At 32.0% G+C, this 15,575-nt stretch overlaps 1 protein-coding gene across 2 annotated transcripts in view; it reads left to right on the top strand.

Annotated features, from left to right (window-relative positions):
• The window catches only part of LOC126879050 (unconventional myosin ID), a 243,180-nt gene extending 235,494 nt beyond the window's left edge, over window positions 1–7,686 (top strand). For both annotated transcript variants that reach the window (XM_050641936.1, XM_050641935.1), the window contains 2 exons: window positions 111–620; window positions 3,474–7,686. In XM_050641936.1, coding sequence (XP_050497893.1) covers window positions 111–620; window positions 3,474–3,672 — 709 coding nt within the window. In that variant the 3' untranslated portion in view covers window positions 3,673–7,686. The remainder of the gene's footprint in view (window positions 1–110; window positions 621–3,473) is intronic.
• Window positions 7,687–15,575: the final 7,889 nt, after the last annotated feature.

The following is a 15,575-nucleotide window of genomic DNA, read 5'->3' as shown; positions in this document are numbered from 1 at the left end:
GAACGTTTTTGTATTTGGTTTTTTCAGTATAAGCATTTAAGTTTTAAGTTTAGAGATTTAGTTTAGATTTTTAAGTTTTTTCAGTATTTTAATATATACTTGTGTTTTAGATGGAGGTGCCGCATGATTTTGAACCGTATCCCCAAAAACGAATGGCCGCAGATGAGGCTGAAAGTAATCGCCGCCAGTAATCTGATCAACAAACGACCCCACTACGGTGTAAATCGCAAATGGGAAGGCAACTACCTCACATCTCATTTGGAAAACAACCAATACACAGTATACAATGAAGCAGTGAACAACCTAAGGAACACTAAACACTTCAATAACGTTCTCTTCTCCTCTTTCGTTACCAAATTCAACAAATTTAACAAAGTTGCCGAGAGAGTCATGCTAGTTACCGATCAATATGTTTTCAAGTTAGATACCCAAAAGTTTAGAAACATGAAAGAGGGCGTGGCGATCGGTGAATTGACCGGTATCAGTGTCAGTCCAGGACAGGACCAATTGATAGTTCTTCACTGCCCAGGGGGTAACGATTTGGTGGTGTCGTTGCACTGTGATAGACAAGAGGACAGAATAGGTGAATGTATCGGTGTGATATGTAACAGATATTACCAGTAAGTGTCTTTATTCGATCTAGCACTAAATACATACTTTATAAATTGTGGAATATGTGGCCCAACTCTCACTTATTGTTTTCTGTATTTTGCTCTAGCGTGCAAGATAAACTTTTCAGAAAAGTTTTCTGCAACGTCGAAATATAGGGGTAGTTTATGGCTTAAAGATATAATGGGTGTGAATTTAATCGTATCTACGCGTGTCTGATGAGAGACAAGTACCTTGAAATTGCAGCTATATACTGGTGTAAAAAAATCAAATGCAAATTGCATTCAATATTTCTTATTAAAGGTCCTTATTTAGGCGTTTCTTATCTTTGAATTTAAGTAAAATAAATAATAAATAAATAAATTTTTATCCGTTTGAATAGCCTCTCGATGTCATTATGTATCGAACATAACATCATAACATCCGAACTGAAATTACTCTTATAAGGGGATTCCACAAAAACCAAAGTTTAAAAATGTTGATCTTCCCTGCTGTTTTCTGGCGATGCATATAAATTTTAAATTACAACCCAAAATGTTAACCCTAACCCATGTCCCTAGCCCCTCCCAAATTTTTTTTGCCCTTTTCAAAGATTTTTAATTATTTTTAATCCATAACTTTTTGTAAGTAAACAAACAAGTAAACTCAGTTTTAACTTTTATTTTAAATATGTTCAGAAAACAAATGACAGGTCATGATAACAAGTTTAATATGGGCATTAAAATGTCATAAATATTACTCATTTTCCACGTTTATTGGTCTTTCTCAATATATCTTGAGTACCTGAGTATAAAAATTAGTCTAGCTATAAAAATAACACATTTTTTTAACTGATTATACATTTGAATATAAGCGAATACACAAAGCTGTTACAAATTGATTTAAATGGAAAATAGTAGGTTGAAAACCCAAGTACAAATATGGGAGGGGAACGAAGACTATCTCAAAGCAATGAACATTTTAAAAACATTGGAGTTGAAGGATGTTGCTGAGAGGGATATAAAATTGATGCAAGATATTTCATTACCCCTCACAAAAAGATGAAAACAGCAAGCAAAGTGGGTTACCACAGAAAGTGTTTTACCGATTTCATAAAGGCAACTTTGTTTAATTTTTAAACAAACTTTTTGTGTTGTAATTGTATAAATTTCCCATAAATTTCTACAGTGAACAAATATTTTCAATATTTTAACATATTACAAATTTTTACCTGTCCCTTTAAAACTAGTTTTTTATCCATATACTCGCCAAACAACGAAACTATAAGTTGCCCAACTACGAGTCTGTTTTCAACCATCGTCGAATGCACATCGCATTTAAGAAGCTCCAGATAATGTAGTTTTTGTCTATTTTCACCTAAAGTATAACAAGATACTTAGTGCCTGAGGCCTTATCAACTAGGCAGTAAGTGATAGTGCCAAACAATAAAATAATATCAGCTGTATCAACTGTAAGTACGATAATCCTACATATGTACATCTTATTCATTTACCTCTCGCCAAGTTCGCGGTGTTGCCATTACGTGGAAACGGTTTGCTGTTCTATCAAAAAGTCTAAGCGGGATAACTGTCTCACAAACTCCTGATTTAAAGTTATAATATGAATCTGCTACCTCTCATTTATTCTTCGATTAATTTAACTCTTCAATATACCTATTTTTTTGTTATTTTATAAACATTGTGTTTTAATTAGCTATCATCCTCTCCTTATCCCTCGCAAAGATTACTCCTTGCAGGTGCTGAATTCAGCTGGTCCTTCGACAAATAAAAAGAAGAAGAAGTTCCCAAAATCTGTAGCAAGCTCCTTAATCGCACTGTAGTTACTGTTTTTCATTTAAATCATATTTTAACAGTTTTGCGTATTCCTTTATATCATTGATGTGTAAATGTATAACTAGTTAGAAAAATGTGTTGTTTTTTAACGAGAATAATTTTCCTAGTTAGTTACTCAAGATATCTGGAGAAAGACCAATAAACGTGGAAAATGAGTAATATTTATATTTTAATTCCCATATTAAACTTATTATCCAGGTCTACGATTTTTTTCTCAACTTATCGTCGTCGTAAGAGCCAAACCTCGAATGTACTATTAAATATGTATGTACATACGAGGTTTGGCTGTAAAATAAAAGTTAAAACTGAGTTTATTTGTGTATTTAATTACAAAATATTATAGATTAAAAATAATTACAAATCTTTGAAAAAACAAACAAATTTTTTTTGGGATTAGGACAAGGGTAAGGTTAAAAGTTTGGCCTGAATTTGAAATTGAGGATTTTATGGGCTACCTATCACCAGAAAACTGCCGGGGAGATCGACATTTTTAAAATTTGGTTTTGTCGGAACACCCTAACTATTATAAGATATCTTATATTTATTATATTATTTTTGAATGTTAATAATTCACACATCCAATACAGCTATATATACGGGTACATTAATATTTTTGTGACAATTTTTTTCTTTTTGTTGCTTTTTCCTCTATAAATGTTTTTTCTCTATTTTTATATCTTTTTTTTTATAATTATTTTTTTATTTTTTCTTTTATTTATTTTTAACTAAGGATTATTAACTGGATACACAAATGCTCACCTGTCTTTCAGAGCAAAAAATCAAAAACGATTAGTTACTGAACAAATTAAGTCATAAGACATTTCACAACACTCGATATTAGGTCTGTTCTAGCATCAGTTTCAAACAGTTTGAAACCATCAGCGAATAGTGGACCAGCGCGAGTAGAGAGGATAGCACTGGTGACTGTATTATGTTCTCTCACTGACCAACTGTTTGCTGACGGTTTCTGACTAGTTTGACTGTTTGCTAGAACAAACCTAATATGTACTTTACACTTATTTCTGTTTTTAGGATTAAACAGGCTGACCTGCCTGTGAAAGTATCAAAGACTATATCCTGCAGCTTGGGCAACAAACAACGACTAATCAACATTCAAGTATCAGCAGCTGAGCAGCAGGCGACATTTAAAAAGGATGGTCACAACATCTTATACCTTCTGCCTTCCACGTTTTCAATTCTTGAAAACGGCAATAACCATATTAAGCAATAGACTGAGGTCTTACGCCGAAGAGTGATATCAATTTTTTAGATTTAGGTTTATTCTACTTAATATTTTTTAGTAGAGTTGAGTTTCTACCGATTTGGGGCTAATGGGGCAGAAATAAAAGTTTCAAACCGAAAAGGGGTGCAATTGGTATGACCAGTGAATTTATTTAGCATGCCAGAAACATTGAAAGTTAGTCCATTAAAGTTAACAGGAAAGAAAATGAGTGAAATGAAAAATAAGTCAATGAAGGAAAGTAAGGCTTAAAGGAAAAAACGTAGTACATCAGAATTGATGCAAATCTAATATTTTTTACTTGAAAATTGTTTTGCACTCCTTGTTCAGTACGTTTGGGGATTACTTATTAACGCATTGGCTGCCACTGCCGCCAATAGGCATGTTAGGCTACTTGAGTCAGGTGCCAGTGAATGCCTTTTGGCGTTCATAACCTGTGAAATTAAATAGGTTCTTATCGTATTGGCTCCATACGAAAGTGACTGAATATAAGTGGCAGCTAACGTGTTAAGAATGTTGTTACAGGTCGGTAGAAACTTTTGTAAAAACTGTGTCATAGTAAGTTTTTCGTTTTTAACACTTTTATTATTGATTGTTGCTTTTCTGTTATGTCTCTATGTTGGGATTAGGGACAAAAAATTTATTTTATTTTCTTTCAAGTATTAAAATCAGTATCTGGAAAGCTCACGCATGTAAAATATAAATCAACGAATACAAGAAACGCAATTTAACACGTTGGCTGCCATAATGTTAAAAAAAAACAAAATGGATCCCAAGACCACGAGGCTCACGTTTCTATGCTATTGAGACAACTACGGTGTGTCACGCGGCTGTTCTCGAAAACAACATGAAACACATTTGTTTCTCACGGCAGCCAACGCGTTAAACATCTAAAATTCAAACACACTAATAGTTTCAGCTGGCAGATTCTGAACTGCAGATGGTGTTGACCGGACAATAAGAATGTTTATAGGAATGTAAATTGTAAGTTTAGCGATTGAGAATGTTTTTTTGTCACATATTCTAAAATTACTTATTCAATTTTTTTGCTTACGTGATCTTTCCACACACTGACCTAAGTAAGTCTATTAATTTATTATCTATAGCAATAGATATCCTTAAAAAATAATGCTTTGCAATATTTTAAAAAAACGCCTCTTTTTGTTACTGTTGTATCTCTTATGTACTTATACATACATAAAAAATCAATAAGTGCCTTTTTAATGTTGAGAAAGTGGTTATAAAGTTTCCTATAAATGCACTTTTTAGAATTGAAATCTTCTGTGGGCATTTTGAGTTTACAATCGTGAAATTTGAAACAGTTTCATTATTTATTGGAACACGAGAACAGTTTATCAATGAAAACATATAATAATATTGCAAAAATATTGGTGGTAGGACCAAATGTGGAATTGATCAAGGACACCATTTAAATGAGTTGAAAAAGAGACTATAAAACTATTTTTGTAAAGGGAATTTTTGAAATCAAGTGTCTCTTTTACTTTACCTGTTTTAGGTATGAGATAGTGCCTAAGATGCTGAAATTAATGCTGGGAAATCCTGTTTTAGTTGTAATGTTCTTTAACATATGCCTCTCATCTTTCTGTAGAACCTTCCATACAAAGTCTTCTGGAAAGTGCGGATTTTTTGTTTTCGGAAACAATTGAAAACCTTGGGACCAGAAGGGGACATGCCACCAAACAATATTTTGGAGAAAACATCATTTTAAACTTATTTTCAAATCCTGAAATTCAATTTTTACCGTTTTCTCAGCAGTAAGGCCCCTAATCGTTTGGAAATATGTTATTAAATACACAAGAAAAGCAACACAAATGTTTGTTTAATTGTTTTGAGTTTTTGAACATTTTTTGAAAAATATGAGGCTTATCCCATTTTGTATAAAAAATTATATTCTAAAAAATGAACATAAAATGCAACAATAAAATAATTCAGTTGTCAATATTTTCAATATCTGAAAAGTCGTCCAAATGTTCAATGTCTTCCAGTGGTTCAGTATTCTCAGTATCTGGTAGAACCGCAAGGTGCATATAATTATTGTGGTTCTATTTTCTTCCCTTTCGTATTTATATATTCGTAACTTAGATTTCTTTTAGTCTTACGCTTAATTTTTTTATGTCGTTGGGTATCCTTGTGTCTCCATCTAGGAGGCGCATTCTGTTCTGGAGTTGGCAAAAGACCTCCAGAAGTCTGTGCGGTATAAACCCATTCATTTTCTTACAATAAAGTAGGTATTTTACTAAAAAGGGGTAAGCCACAAAAAACATTTACAACACCTAATATTTTTAGGTCCGAAAAAAAATATAACATAAGGGGACAAGCCACACATTTAATAAAATTACTCTTCCTGAGTTTATATTTTCCGAATCGCTACTACTTCCGGATACTGTATAGTCTTTGTCATTTAAAAATGGATCTTGGTCACTGTGTTCAGAATCAAACTCAGAAAAGTCTATTTTCCGTTTACATACACGGGAATGTTTCGCCGCCATGTTGATTACTACTGTGGCTTGTCTCCTTCTGTTGCAATATAAAGTAATGGTGACACAGCAGGACTTACTACAGCGGCGCCATCTATTAGAAAACAGCTGAAATTTTCTGTTTGGGACATTAATATGATCTTAAAGTGTGCGATTTCTACTTTAACTCATTTTTGACGGAATTGTGGCTTGTCCCCTTCTGGTCCCAAGGTCCTCAATTGATAATCTCACGGCGCTAGGTTAGATTAATATAGTGGATGGAGTAATACCTGGATTTAGTACTTCGCTAAAAGACATTTTTGGGTTTCAGGAATTAGGTGAAACATTGTATGGAGATTTGAAAATTCTATGAAATATGTGATATTTCCTCTTAACCATTTTTTATTGTCCCTTGCTATTTCCTGTTGTCTTGCTTTTTGCTACGTTTTCATATCTTTTCTCCCTTCTGTTTTTATTTCTTTTTAGTCCTTATCTTATGTTCTATTACCGACTCTTACTGTTATGCTACATCTTCGTACTGTTTCTTGTACATTTTACTTATCAACTCGTTCAGTGCCCATGACGACAGTGTGTCGTCACGATAGTTTCATCAAGGGTGCCTACAACTCACGAGTGTCGGCGTTAGTACTGCCACCGTACTGCGTTACTAAATGAACCATTTAAGTACGTGGTACACTTCGCGTCAAAAAAAACTGGTACACTTTTTTTTCCCAATGTAAACCTGTGTTCAGACTGGACACAATGGCTCGTGAATCACGGCGTTGTTGCCAGCACAGATAATGGAATTGCACTAAATCTAAATACAAAAAATAATGTTCAAAAATCATGGTGGTGAATCGTAAAACGGGCCATAGGTAACTCAATGTAAAATTCTAAACTGTTAAATTCCTGCTTCCCTAATCATTTTACAACAAAAATCATAAGAAGCTATTTGTATGGGATTAAAATCGGTATTAAAAACAAAAGCTAAAATTGTTCTAGGATTTAAACACATTCCAACATTTTGAAAAATACCTACATTTGCCACAGTAGGCATGTATGTAAAAGTTAGGCCCACGTATTATTTACCTTATTGTTCGCACACTATTGACTGAATAAAACATCTTTATTATTATTACTTTCTCCTCAACTGAGGCTATCTTATCAATTTTATTATTTTTTTAAACAAGAAATGATAAAATAAAAATTTTGACAGTTCAAATTGTCAATATTTATAATAACTTCACTGTGACGGAACGCAACCGATACACATTATGGTAATGTGTGTGGCCTAACTTTGGCGTATTTCTCTGAAAAATTCTTATTATATTTCTCATGATTCGAAAAAAAAATGAATACATTTAATAAAACACATTGAACATTTTGACAGGCGACATTTTTCACCTATGTGCTTAATATTTCAGCAGTTTCGAATTTTATTGTAATACATAATATTTAAATTTCACAATTGTTCACTGTAAAAGTTATTTATTTTGTATTAATTTCAAATTTTAATTTTTCCAGTGTGTTTTATTTATTAGTATCCCACAACTTTACGAGAAACCCTTCACATTTCTCGATTTTAAATTAAACATAATAATTTAATGTCATGTCTAGAGTTATTATCTGTCATTCATATCATATCTGTCATAAATTATAATAGAACACGAATTAATTTATGGGTACTTAATTGAGATGATGGAACATTACAAAATTAATAAGAGAATTTTTTAGGATGCATGTTTAAATAAATGTGACTGACTAATCGAGAATGCTCGATGTTGTTTTAATTTTTAGTAAACCTACTAAAAACTTGCTGTCTGCCGCACAGCCCTGCTTTTACCTGGTTTGATATAATATTTTAGTTGAACTGGCAACGTTGCCTAGAAATAAGAATGACATATGTGACAAGACCAATTTACACAACTAGAAAAACACGATTTTCGGTTATAAGACTTGTACCAGTTTTTTTTGACGCGAAGTGTACCAGCTATATGGCGTTTGTTCAAGATGGGCACCAAACGTCTAATTACAAGTTTTACAACTGCTAATGTTAATAATTTTAAACTGCAATTTTTTTTCTCTTATTCTCGCCTTGGTTTAGAACTAGAACCTTTAGCCACGTAATTGTATAACTTATCACTAACTCAGGTGTAATGTGTAGTGTGTGTGTTGAGTAAGTGTCTTGTTACTTTGCAAAGTCGACGTCATTGTCTTTGCAAAGAGACGCTAATTGTATCCGAACGTCTGCGGTTCCTCCGGTGAGTACCGATCCCACAAGGAGATAAACTATTTTCATTTATTAATTTATAATAAATGAAAAAATTTCTGACCCTGGTGAGATTCGAACTCACTACCATTCGGAACTTTCGATCCAAAGGTTAGGCGCTCTTACCACTGAGCCACAGAGGGGGTTTTAAACTGCAATTCTGCCAACCGAATGTCAACACCAATGCGCATCCAAGTCTCAAATACAAAGTGAATTTGGTCAGACTGTACATAATCGTACGAATTACGTAGAGCCAGAGCCCACGAAAAATTATACTAAATTTACAATCAAGATGAAGTAGAAATAAACAAAACAAGGCACGTTAAATGCTACTAGCAGCACTCCCGAATCAAAAATTACAATGTATATACATTGTAAATCCCAAATCATGATTTCCGAAGTTTATACATTGTAAATTATGATTCGGGAGTGCTCCCAGTAGCATTTAACGTATCTTGGTTTATTTATTTCTACTGCATCTTGATTGTAAATTTAGTATAGTAACTCATGTGGTACACGGCCTGTAGACATTGGCCAATATCATTCCAATAAAATTAAAATATTGTTTTTATTTCACTCAGCGTTTGGTGTTTAACTGAATTCCAAGAGGACTTTTGTTTCATTGTACTGGATGGAATAATACAAAAGTACGTCAAAATTAACGTTGGATTAATTAAAATTAATTAAAGACGGATACGAAATATATTCAAATACTATGAAGTCTATACTATTGTAATCACCGTGCCTATATAAAAATTAACGCACATATTTATCAGAACAGGCAATAATTGTGAAAACTGAAGGTTTGACACTGTATGATGATTATTACAGTCGAACCCGCTTATTGGAATAGCCTTCATGCCAAGCAAAAATATTCTTATAACCGGGATATTCTAATAACCGATCATTGGTGGCTAGCCGTAATAAGTGTACCGAATATACGTAATAATAGTACATACTAGTTATGTTAATATGTATATGTATATGGTTTTAATTCTTTTTATGTCAGTAATACAATAGCGTAACGTATTTATTAAAAAACCAAATTACATTATATTATGTGGATGCATACAGTAATTAATATGAAATGTATGCAATATATAGATTATGTAAATATTTTCTTATTAAAATACATAATATACTTAATAAGAAAATTATTTATTTAGTCTTGAAAAATATTCGGTAATTGTAGCTTGTTTTTTTTGTTACATAAAATACTAGTCACTTTTGTTGCTCTGAATTATAAAAATTAGAAAAATTTACAATAGTTTGGCCATCCCGAAAACGTTTTATAACTTTACAAGAGATTAGGATGGGCGAACTGTTTCTTAAAATTTTTATTACAGGCAACTGGGTGGCAATATGTATAGTTTGTAGACAAAGGAAATTATTTTACGACTAAATTTGTCGGTAAACGATTGAATTGGTACTCATAATAACGCAGTAAAATATTTATTACCTATCTGACAAACCCAAATAATATAAATAAAACAGCACTACAGGCCTTCGAAGCCCTTGGCGAGAAACCATAGTACAAGACATAATTTAAATTTTTAGGAAATTCGAAATTGTAGGTAAAAATTTATTCGTTGACCTTAAAAATATTCTAATAAGCGGTATTGACTTATTATTACGTATTCCAATAAACGGATAAATTTATTAAGGAGTAAATGGAAACGTTTCGGGACCTCGAATTTATATTCCATAGACCGGTACTCTAATAAGCGGGTTCGACTGTATTAATAAAAAATCCTAATATTGATGATATGCTGGATATTTTAAAGTAAACCTTCATATGAATATGTCTGTCGAAAATTATTACGAATGTTTCCCAAGTTATTCCAAAAAAATGAGGCTTTGTACAACTTTATACAACGAATACCGTGATGTATATATTTTTTATATTTTTGCATTTAGTAAGATTTCTTGAAATAATTCATTCTAGGAGAAGATGTAATTGTGATCATATTTTTATTAGTAGATAGTATACATACTAAAAAGGTAATTTAGCGTCCCAGAAATAGAAATGTGGCTAGATAGTTGATTCTAGAAGTATATATTTTACTACTATTCTTTTTTTTTCTATTTTTAAAGACTTTTATAGAGTGCGAGTTAACAGTTTTTATTTTTGGGACATTTTATATGTTTAGAAGGTCATATATAACCACAAAGTACTTAACAAATTATTTTGTACGAGTTCGTAATTTAGAAATTCCATATATCGTTTTGGATACAAATTTAATCTTCCCCTGTTTTATAAATTGTCTCTTATTTTTTTCTCCGAAACGAACCAATAATTTAATCGTTCCTTCTTTACCGAAACAGGTTAGGCATAGTTCAAACCAAACTATTCTTTCAATGCGTCATAGTTTATCGAATTATTTCTAACGCATTAAGTTGAAAGTGACAGAAAAAATGTATGTACGTCCGTGATTGTACACAGTTATTTATACAGGGTGTAACAAAATACAGGTCATAAATTAAATCACATATTCTGGGACCAAAAATAGTTCGAATGAACCTAACTTAGTACAAATATGCACATAAAAAAAGTTACAGCACTTTGAAGTTACAAAATGAAAATCGATTTTTTCGAGTATATCGAAAACTATTAGAGATTTTTTATTGAAAATGGACATGTGGCACTCTTACGGCAGGAGCATCTTAAAGAAAAATTATATTGAAATTTGTGCACCCCATAAAAATTTTATGGGGGTTTTGTTCCCTTAAACCCCCCTAAACTTTTGTGTACGTTTCAATTAAATTATTGTTGTTGTACCATTAGTTAAATTCAATATTTCTAAAACTTTTTTGCCTCTTAGTATTTTTTCGATAAGACAGTTTTTATCAAGTTGCGGCTTCTTTTTTAATATATTAACATAAAAATTTTATGGGGGTTTTGTACCTTTAAACCCCCCAAATTTTTGTGTACGTTCCAATTAAACTATTACTGCGGCACCATTAGCTAAACACAGTGTTTTTAAAACTTTTTTGTCTCTGTATTTTTTAGATAAAGCACCATTTATCGAAATGTGGCTTCTTTTTTAATATGGTTCAAAATATACCTAAAAATGTAAATCATAAATAAATTTACACGTTATTACCAAGTCTCCATAATCGTACTTAACCATATACAAAAATATGTGGTGGATTTGACAAATATTCAAAATATCTCGATAATAACTGATTTTTCGAAAAAGTACTAAGAGGCAAAAAAGTTTTTAAACCATTTTGTTTAACTAATGGTACTACAATAATAATTAAATTGGAACGTACACAAAAGTTTGGGGGGGTTTAACGGAACAAACCCCCCATAAAATTTTATGGGTTGTCCAAATTTCACTATAATTTTTTCTTAAAATACTATTGGCATAAGAATGCCACATGTCCATTTTCAATAAAAAATCTCTAATAGTTCTCGATATATTGGAAAAAATCGATTTTCATTTTGTAACTTCAAAGGGCTGTAACTTTTTTTGTGTGCACATTTGTACTAAGGTAAGTTAGATTCAATCGAACTATTTTTGGTCCCAGAACATGTGGTTAAACTTATGACCTGTATTTTTGTTACACCCTGTATAACATTATACTAGTTATTGCTAGATGGCGCTATAATCGGAAAAAATGATTTACCTGATGATCCATGACATAATTATCCATACGACAATAATCTATACAATATATGCGACTATACAAATCAAAGAACAGAACTTTTTATCATAAACACTATTGATTTGTTGTTATACCAAATTTCAATAAGTGTTATAATGCAATAACCTTTTTATATTTGGCTTATTACGATTCTGTCAACTGTCAGATTTAATTAAAAATGTCATGCACTGATTCGCGACATTCTTAAAATCATATATGACGTCAAAATTAATGACGTACTAAAAGAAGGGTTTGGTTTGAACTCTATTTATTTTCTATATTGGATTTTTCTAGTCTTTAACCAAAACATTTTTCTTGTACTCAAAATAGCCCTTCTCATTAGCATCCTACCTGTTTGCTATTTCACTATATTTTGCCTTGTACTTCCTTATATATTATGTTGTAGTGGTGATATGTTTAAAACAGAATCCATGAATAAAATTGAACGAGCAACTGTCCATCGATGCAAATTGTTATACTTATTTTAGTGTACTTATGCGTAGAGTTTTTTATGCATTTTCTATCCCATTCATTTTTTGTTTTTTTTTTGTTTACAAATTACTCCAGCGATTTAGAGGTAAACCTGGTAAACGTATATAAAAATTTGAAAAGTAAATCCAAAAATAAAAAATCTGTTATAAAAATTTTAGACATGTATTTTCTTTACATTACACCTAAATTTATAGTAAATTTTACTTCTATGTTTGTTTGTTTACCTCTAAATTTAAAGTATTTGTTGTATCTGTGCACTCCAGTCGAATGTTTTGACGTTGGTTGTAAAAGAAAACAAAGTTTTTATATTAATTCCTTGTGGCATTTTATAGATTTTTTTCTACATATAAGTCAAAAGTGCTTTCGATGTATTTTATATAAACGTTTTGAGAAGTTGTTTATATATAGTGCCATTATTTATATAAATTTGTATATTGATTGTACCTGTTAGGAGCATATATTATAAAATAGCTAACATGTGCCTTAATAAAAGTAATTATATTACATTTGTATTTTATTGTTACATATATTTTTTTAAATCCTATTTAGCTTTTTTTTTTAATTAAGTAGCATTCAGTTAAGACGATCATAAATGATGAGACCTTAGACATCATAGTAGAATTTTTTAACACAGTGTACAAAACGGGGCACATACCGAAATAATGCTTACTCTCCATCTGTACTCTCATCCAGTGCTATCCCTAAAAATACAAACGCTACAGATTGCAGTGAATACAGAACAAAATCATTAATAAGTCACATTCTCAAATTATTTTTGAAAATAATACATGGCCGTATAAATAAAACAACTAGAAAAAGGAATAGATGATAGTCAGATTGGATTCAGAAACGGACTTCGAACCAGAGAGGCGGTATTTGCTTTTAATGTATTAGCTCAAAGATGCATGGATGTGAGTGTGGATGTGTGCATGTTTGTTACGTTCATTTTGAAAAAGCATTTGACATAGTAAGACATGAAAAACTAGTCCAAATTTTAACGACAAAAAACATAGACAAAAGGGACTTACGACTAATAATAAACCTTTACTTGAATCAAAGAGCACAAATTTTAATAGATAACGAACTCAATCTAGAAATTGAAATCAGGAGAGGAGTTATGACAGTGATTATTATGTCTCTATTACAGTGGCGGCTTTTCTTTATGTGCTGCTGAGCTGCAGAACTACCAAACAACCATAGCAAATCTTAATTATTAAAGAATAATTAATATAGTTTTATTTCAAATCTGCCATATTATCATATTAAACATCAACTGTTAATAATAATTCACCAACAACGATGATTAATATTATTTTTTTTACGTATTTACTCCTCTAGTGAAACCGTATAATTTTTTTACGTATTTGGTGCTCCAGTGAAGCAATCTTTTTACGTATTTGCTGCTCCAGTGAAGCCGCGTCGATAACAACCGAAACACTGGCAGCGGTAAAATGCATTTATTAGGCAAACGGCGATCTTAGCCGATGTGCTTCGGCAATCGGCTGATTAACGGCCTCGGAAATGTGTTTGCGAGCTGCAATTCACGACAGTTATTCGTGACCGTTGCATCTGTGCCGTGTTTAGAAATTCTTAGGTTTTATTTTTTGGATAATTTGTTTTGTTCGAGCGTGTTTAAAACAATGGAGTTTCAATTTAAATTAGGTGTAAATAAATTTCAAAAACTTCACTATCAACAACAGTTGATTATAAAAGAACGTGGCCGTCCTATGCCTGATCTTAATATTGAAGTGTCCGGTAAAAGCCGTGGAAAAACATATACGCGTAAATTTAATAAAGACATGTATCTACGAAATCAGTGGATTTGTGGATGTTCCGAAAAAAATGCTTTTTTCTGTTTTCCGTGTGCATTATTCGGCGCAGATAAAGAGGAAAAATTGTGGCGCGAGACAGGAGTGCGGGATCTAGTGCATTTAAGTGAAAAAATAAAGAAGCATGAAAACACGCAAACTCATATGAACAATGAAATGCGATTTGCATTATTTGGGAAACTTAATATACAGGCCCAACTTGACTCTGCTTATTGGATAAATATACAAAAACACAATGAAGAGGTGACGAAAAACAGGTATGTTTTGTCAAAAATAATTGACTGTATAAAATTCTGTGGGGCTTTTGAGCTCGCCTTACGAGGACACGATGAATCTGAAACATCAGATAACCCTGGAATTTTTCGTGGTTTAGTGAATTTTTCTGCTGAACTTGATAAAACACTTAGTGAACACCTTACAAATGCGACAATTTTCAAAGGTACCTCAAAAACAATACAAAATGATATTTTGGATTGCATGCTAGAAGTATACGCTGAGGAGATTTTAAACGAAATCAATGAAGCCCCATTTTTAGCAGTGATAGCTGATGAGACAACGGATGTTTCTATGAAATTTCAAATGGTCATTGTTTTTCGTTATGTAAAAAACGGTGCTCCAGTTGAAAGGTTTTGGACTTTTTTGCTTCCAGAAAAACATGATGCTGAAACCTTAGCTAACACAATTTTGAATGTTTTAGACCCAATATTAAAGAATAACAAAAATAAGCTCATTGCACAAAGTTATGACGGAGCAGCTGTTATGAGTGGGATACATGGCGGAGTGCAAACAATAATTAAGAGAAAATATGAAACTGCTCATTTTGTGCACTGTTACGCCCATCAATTGAATCTAATAATGTCAAGAGCATGTTCTATTAATTCCCAAGTACGCGTATTTTTTGGAGATTTACATGATATACCTGGATTTTTTAGTCATTCACCTCAAAGAATAGCTGTCTTAAATCAAATAGTTGGAAAAAATATTCCTCGTTCAATCCCTACACGCTGGAATTTCAATATTCGTACAGTAAATGTCGTTTACGAATATAGAGACTTTATTATTGAGTGTATGGAGCAACTAGAAGAAGAGTCAAATGCTATTACTTCCAAGGAAGCAAGAGGACTTAGACGTATTCTGGAAGATCAAAATTTTACTTTCTGGCTGACTGTTTTTCAT

The sequence above is a fragment of the Diabrotica virgifera genome, chromosome 1, assembly GCF_917563875.1.
Source record: "Diabrotica virgifera virgifera chromosome 1, PGI_DIABVI_V3a".
Classification (NCBI taxonomy): domain Eukaryota; kingdom Metazoa; phylum Arthropoda; class Insecta; order Coleoptera; family Chrysomelidae; genus Diabrotica; species Diabrotica virgifera.
The sequence above is the reverse complement of the archived record's forward strand: the minus strand, read 5'-3'. Positions and strand labels throughout refer to the sequence as shown.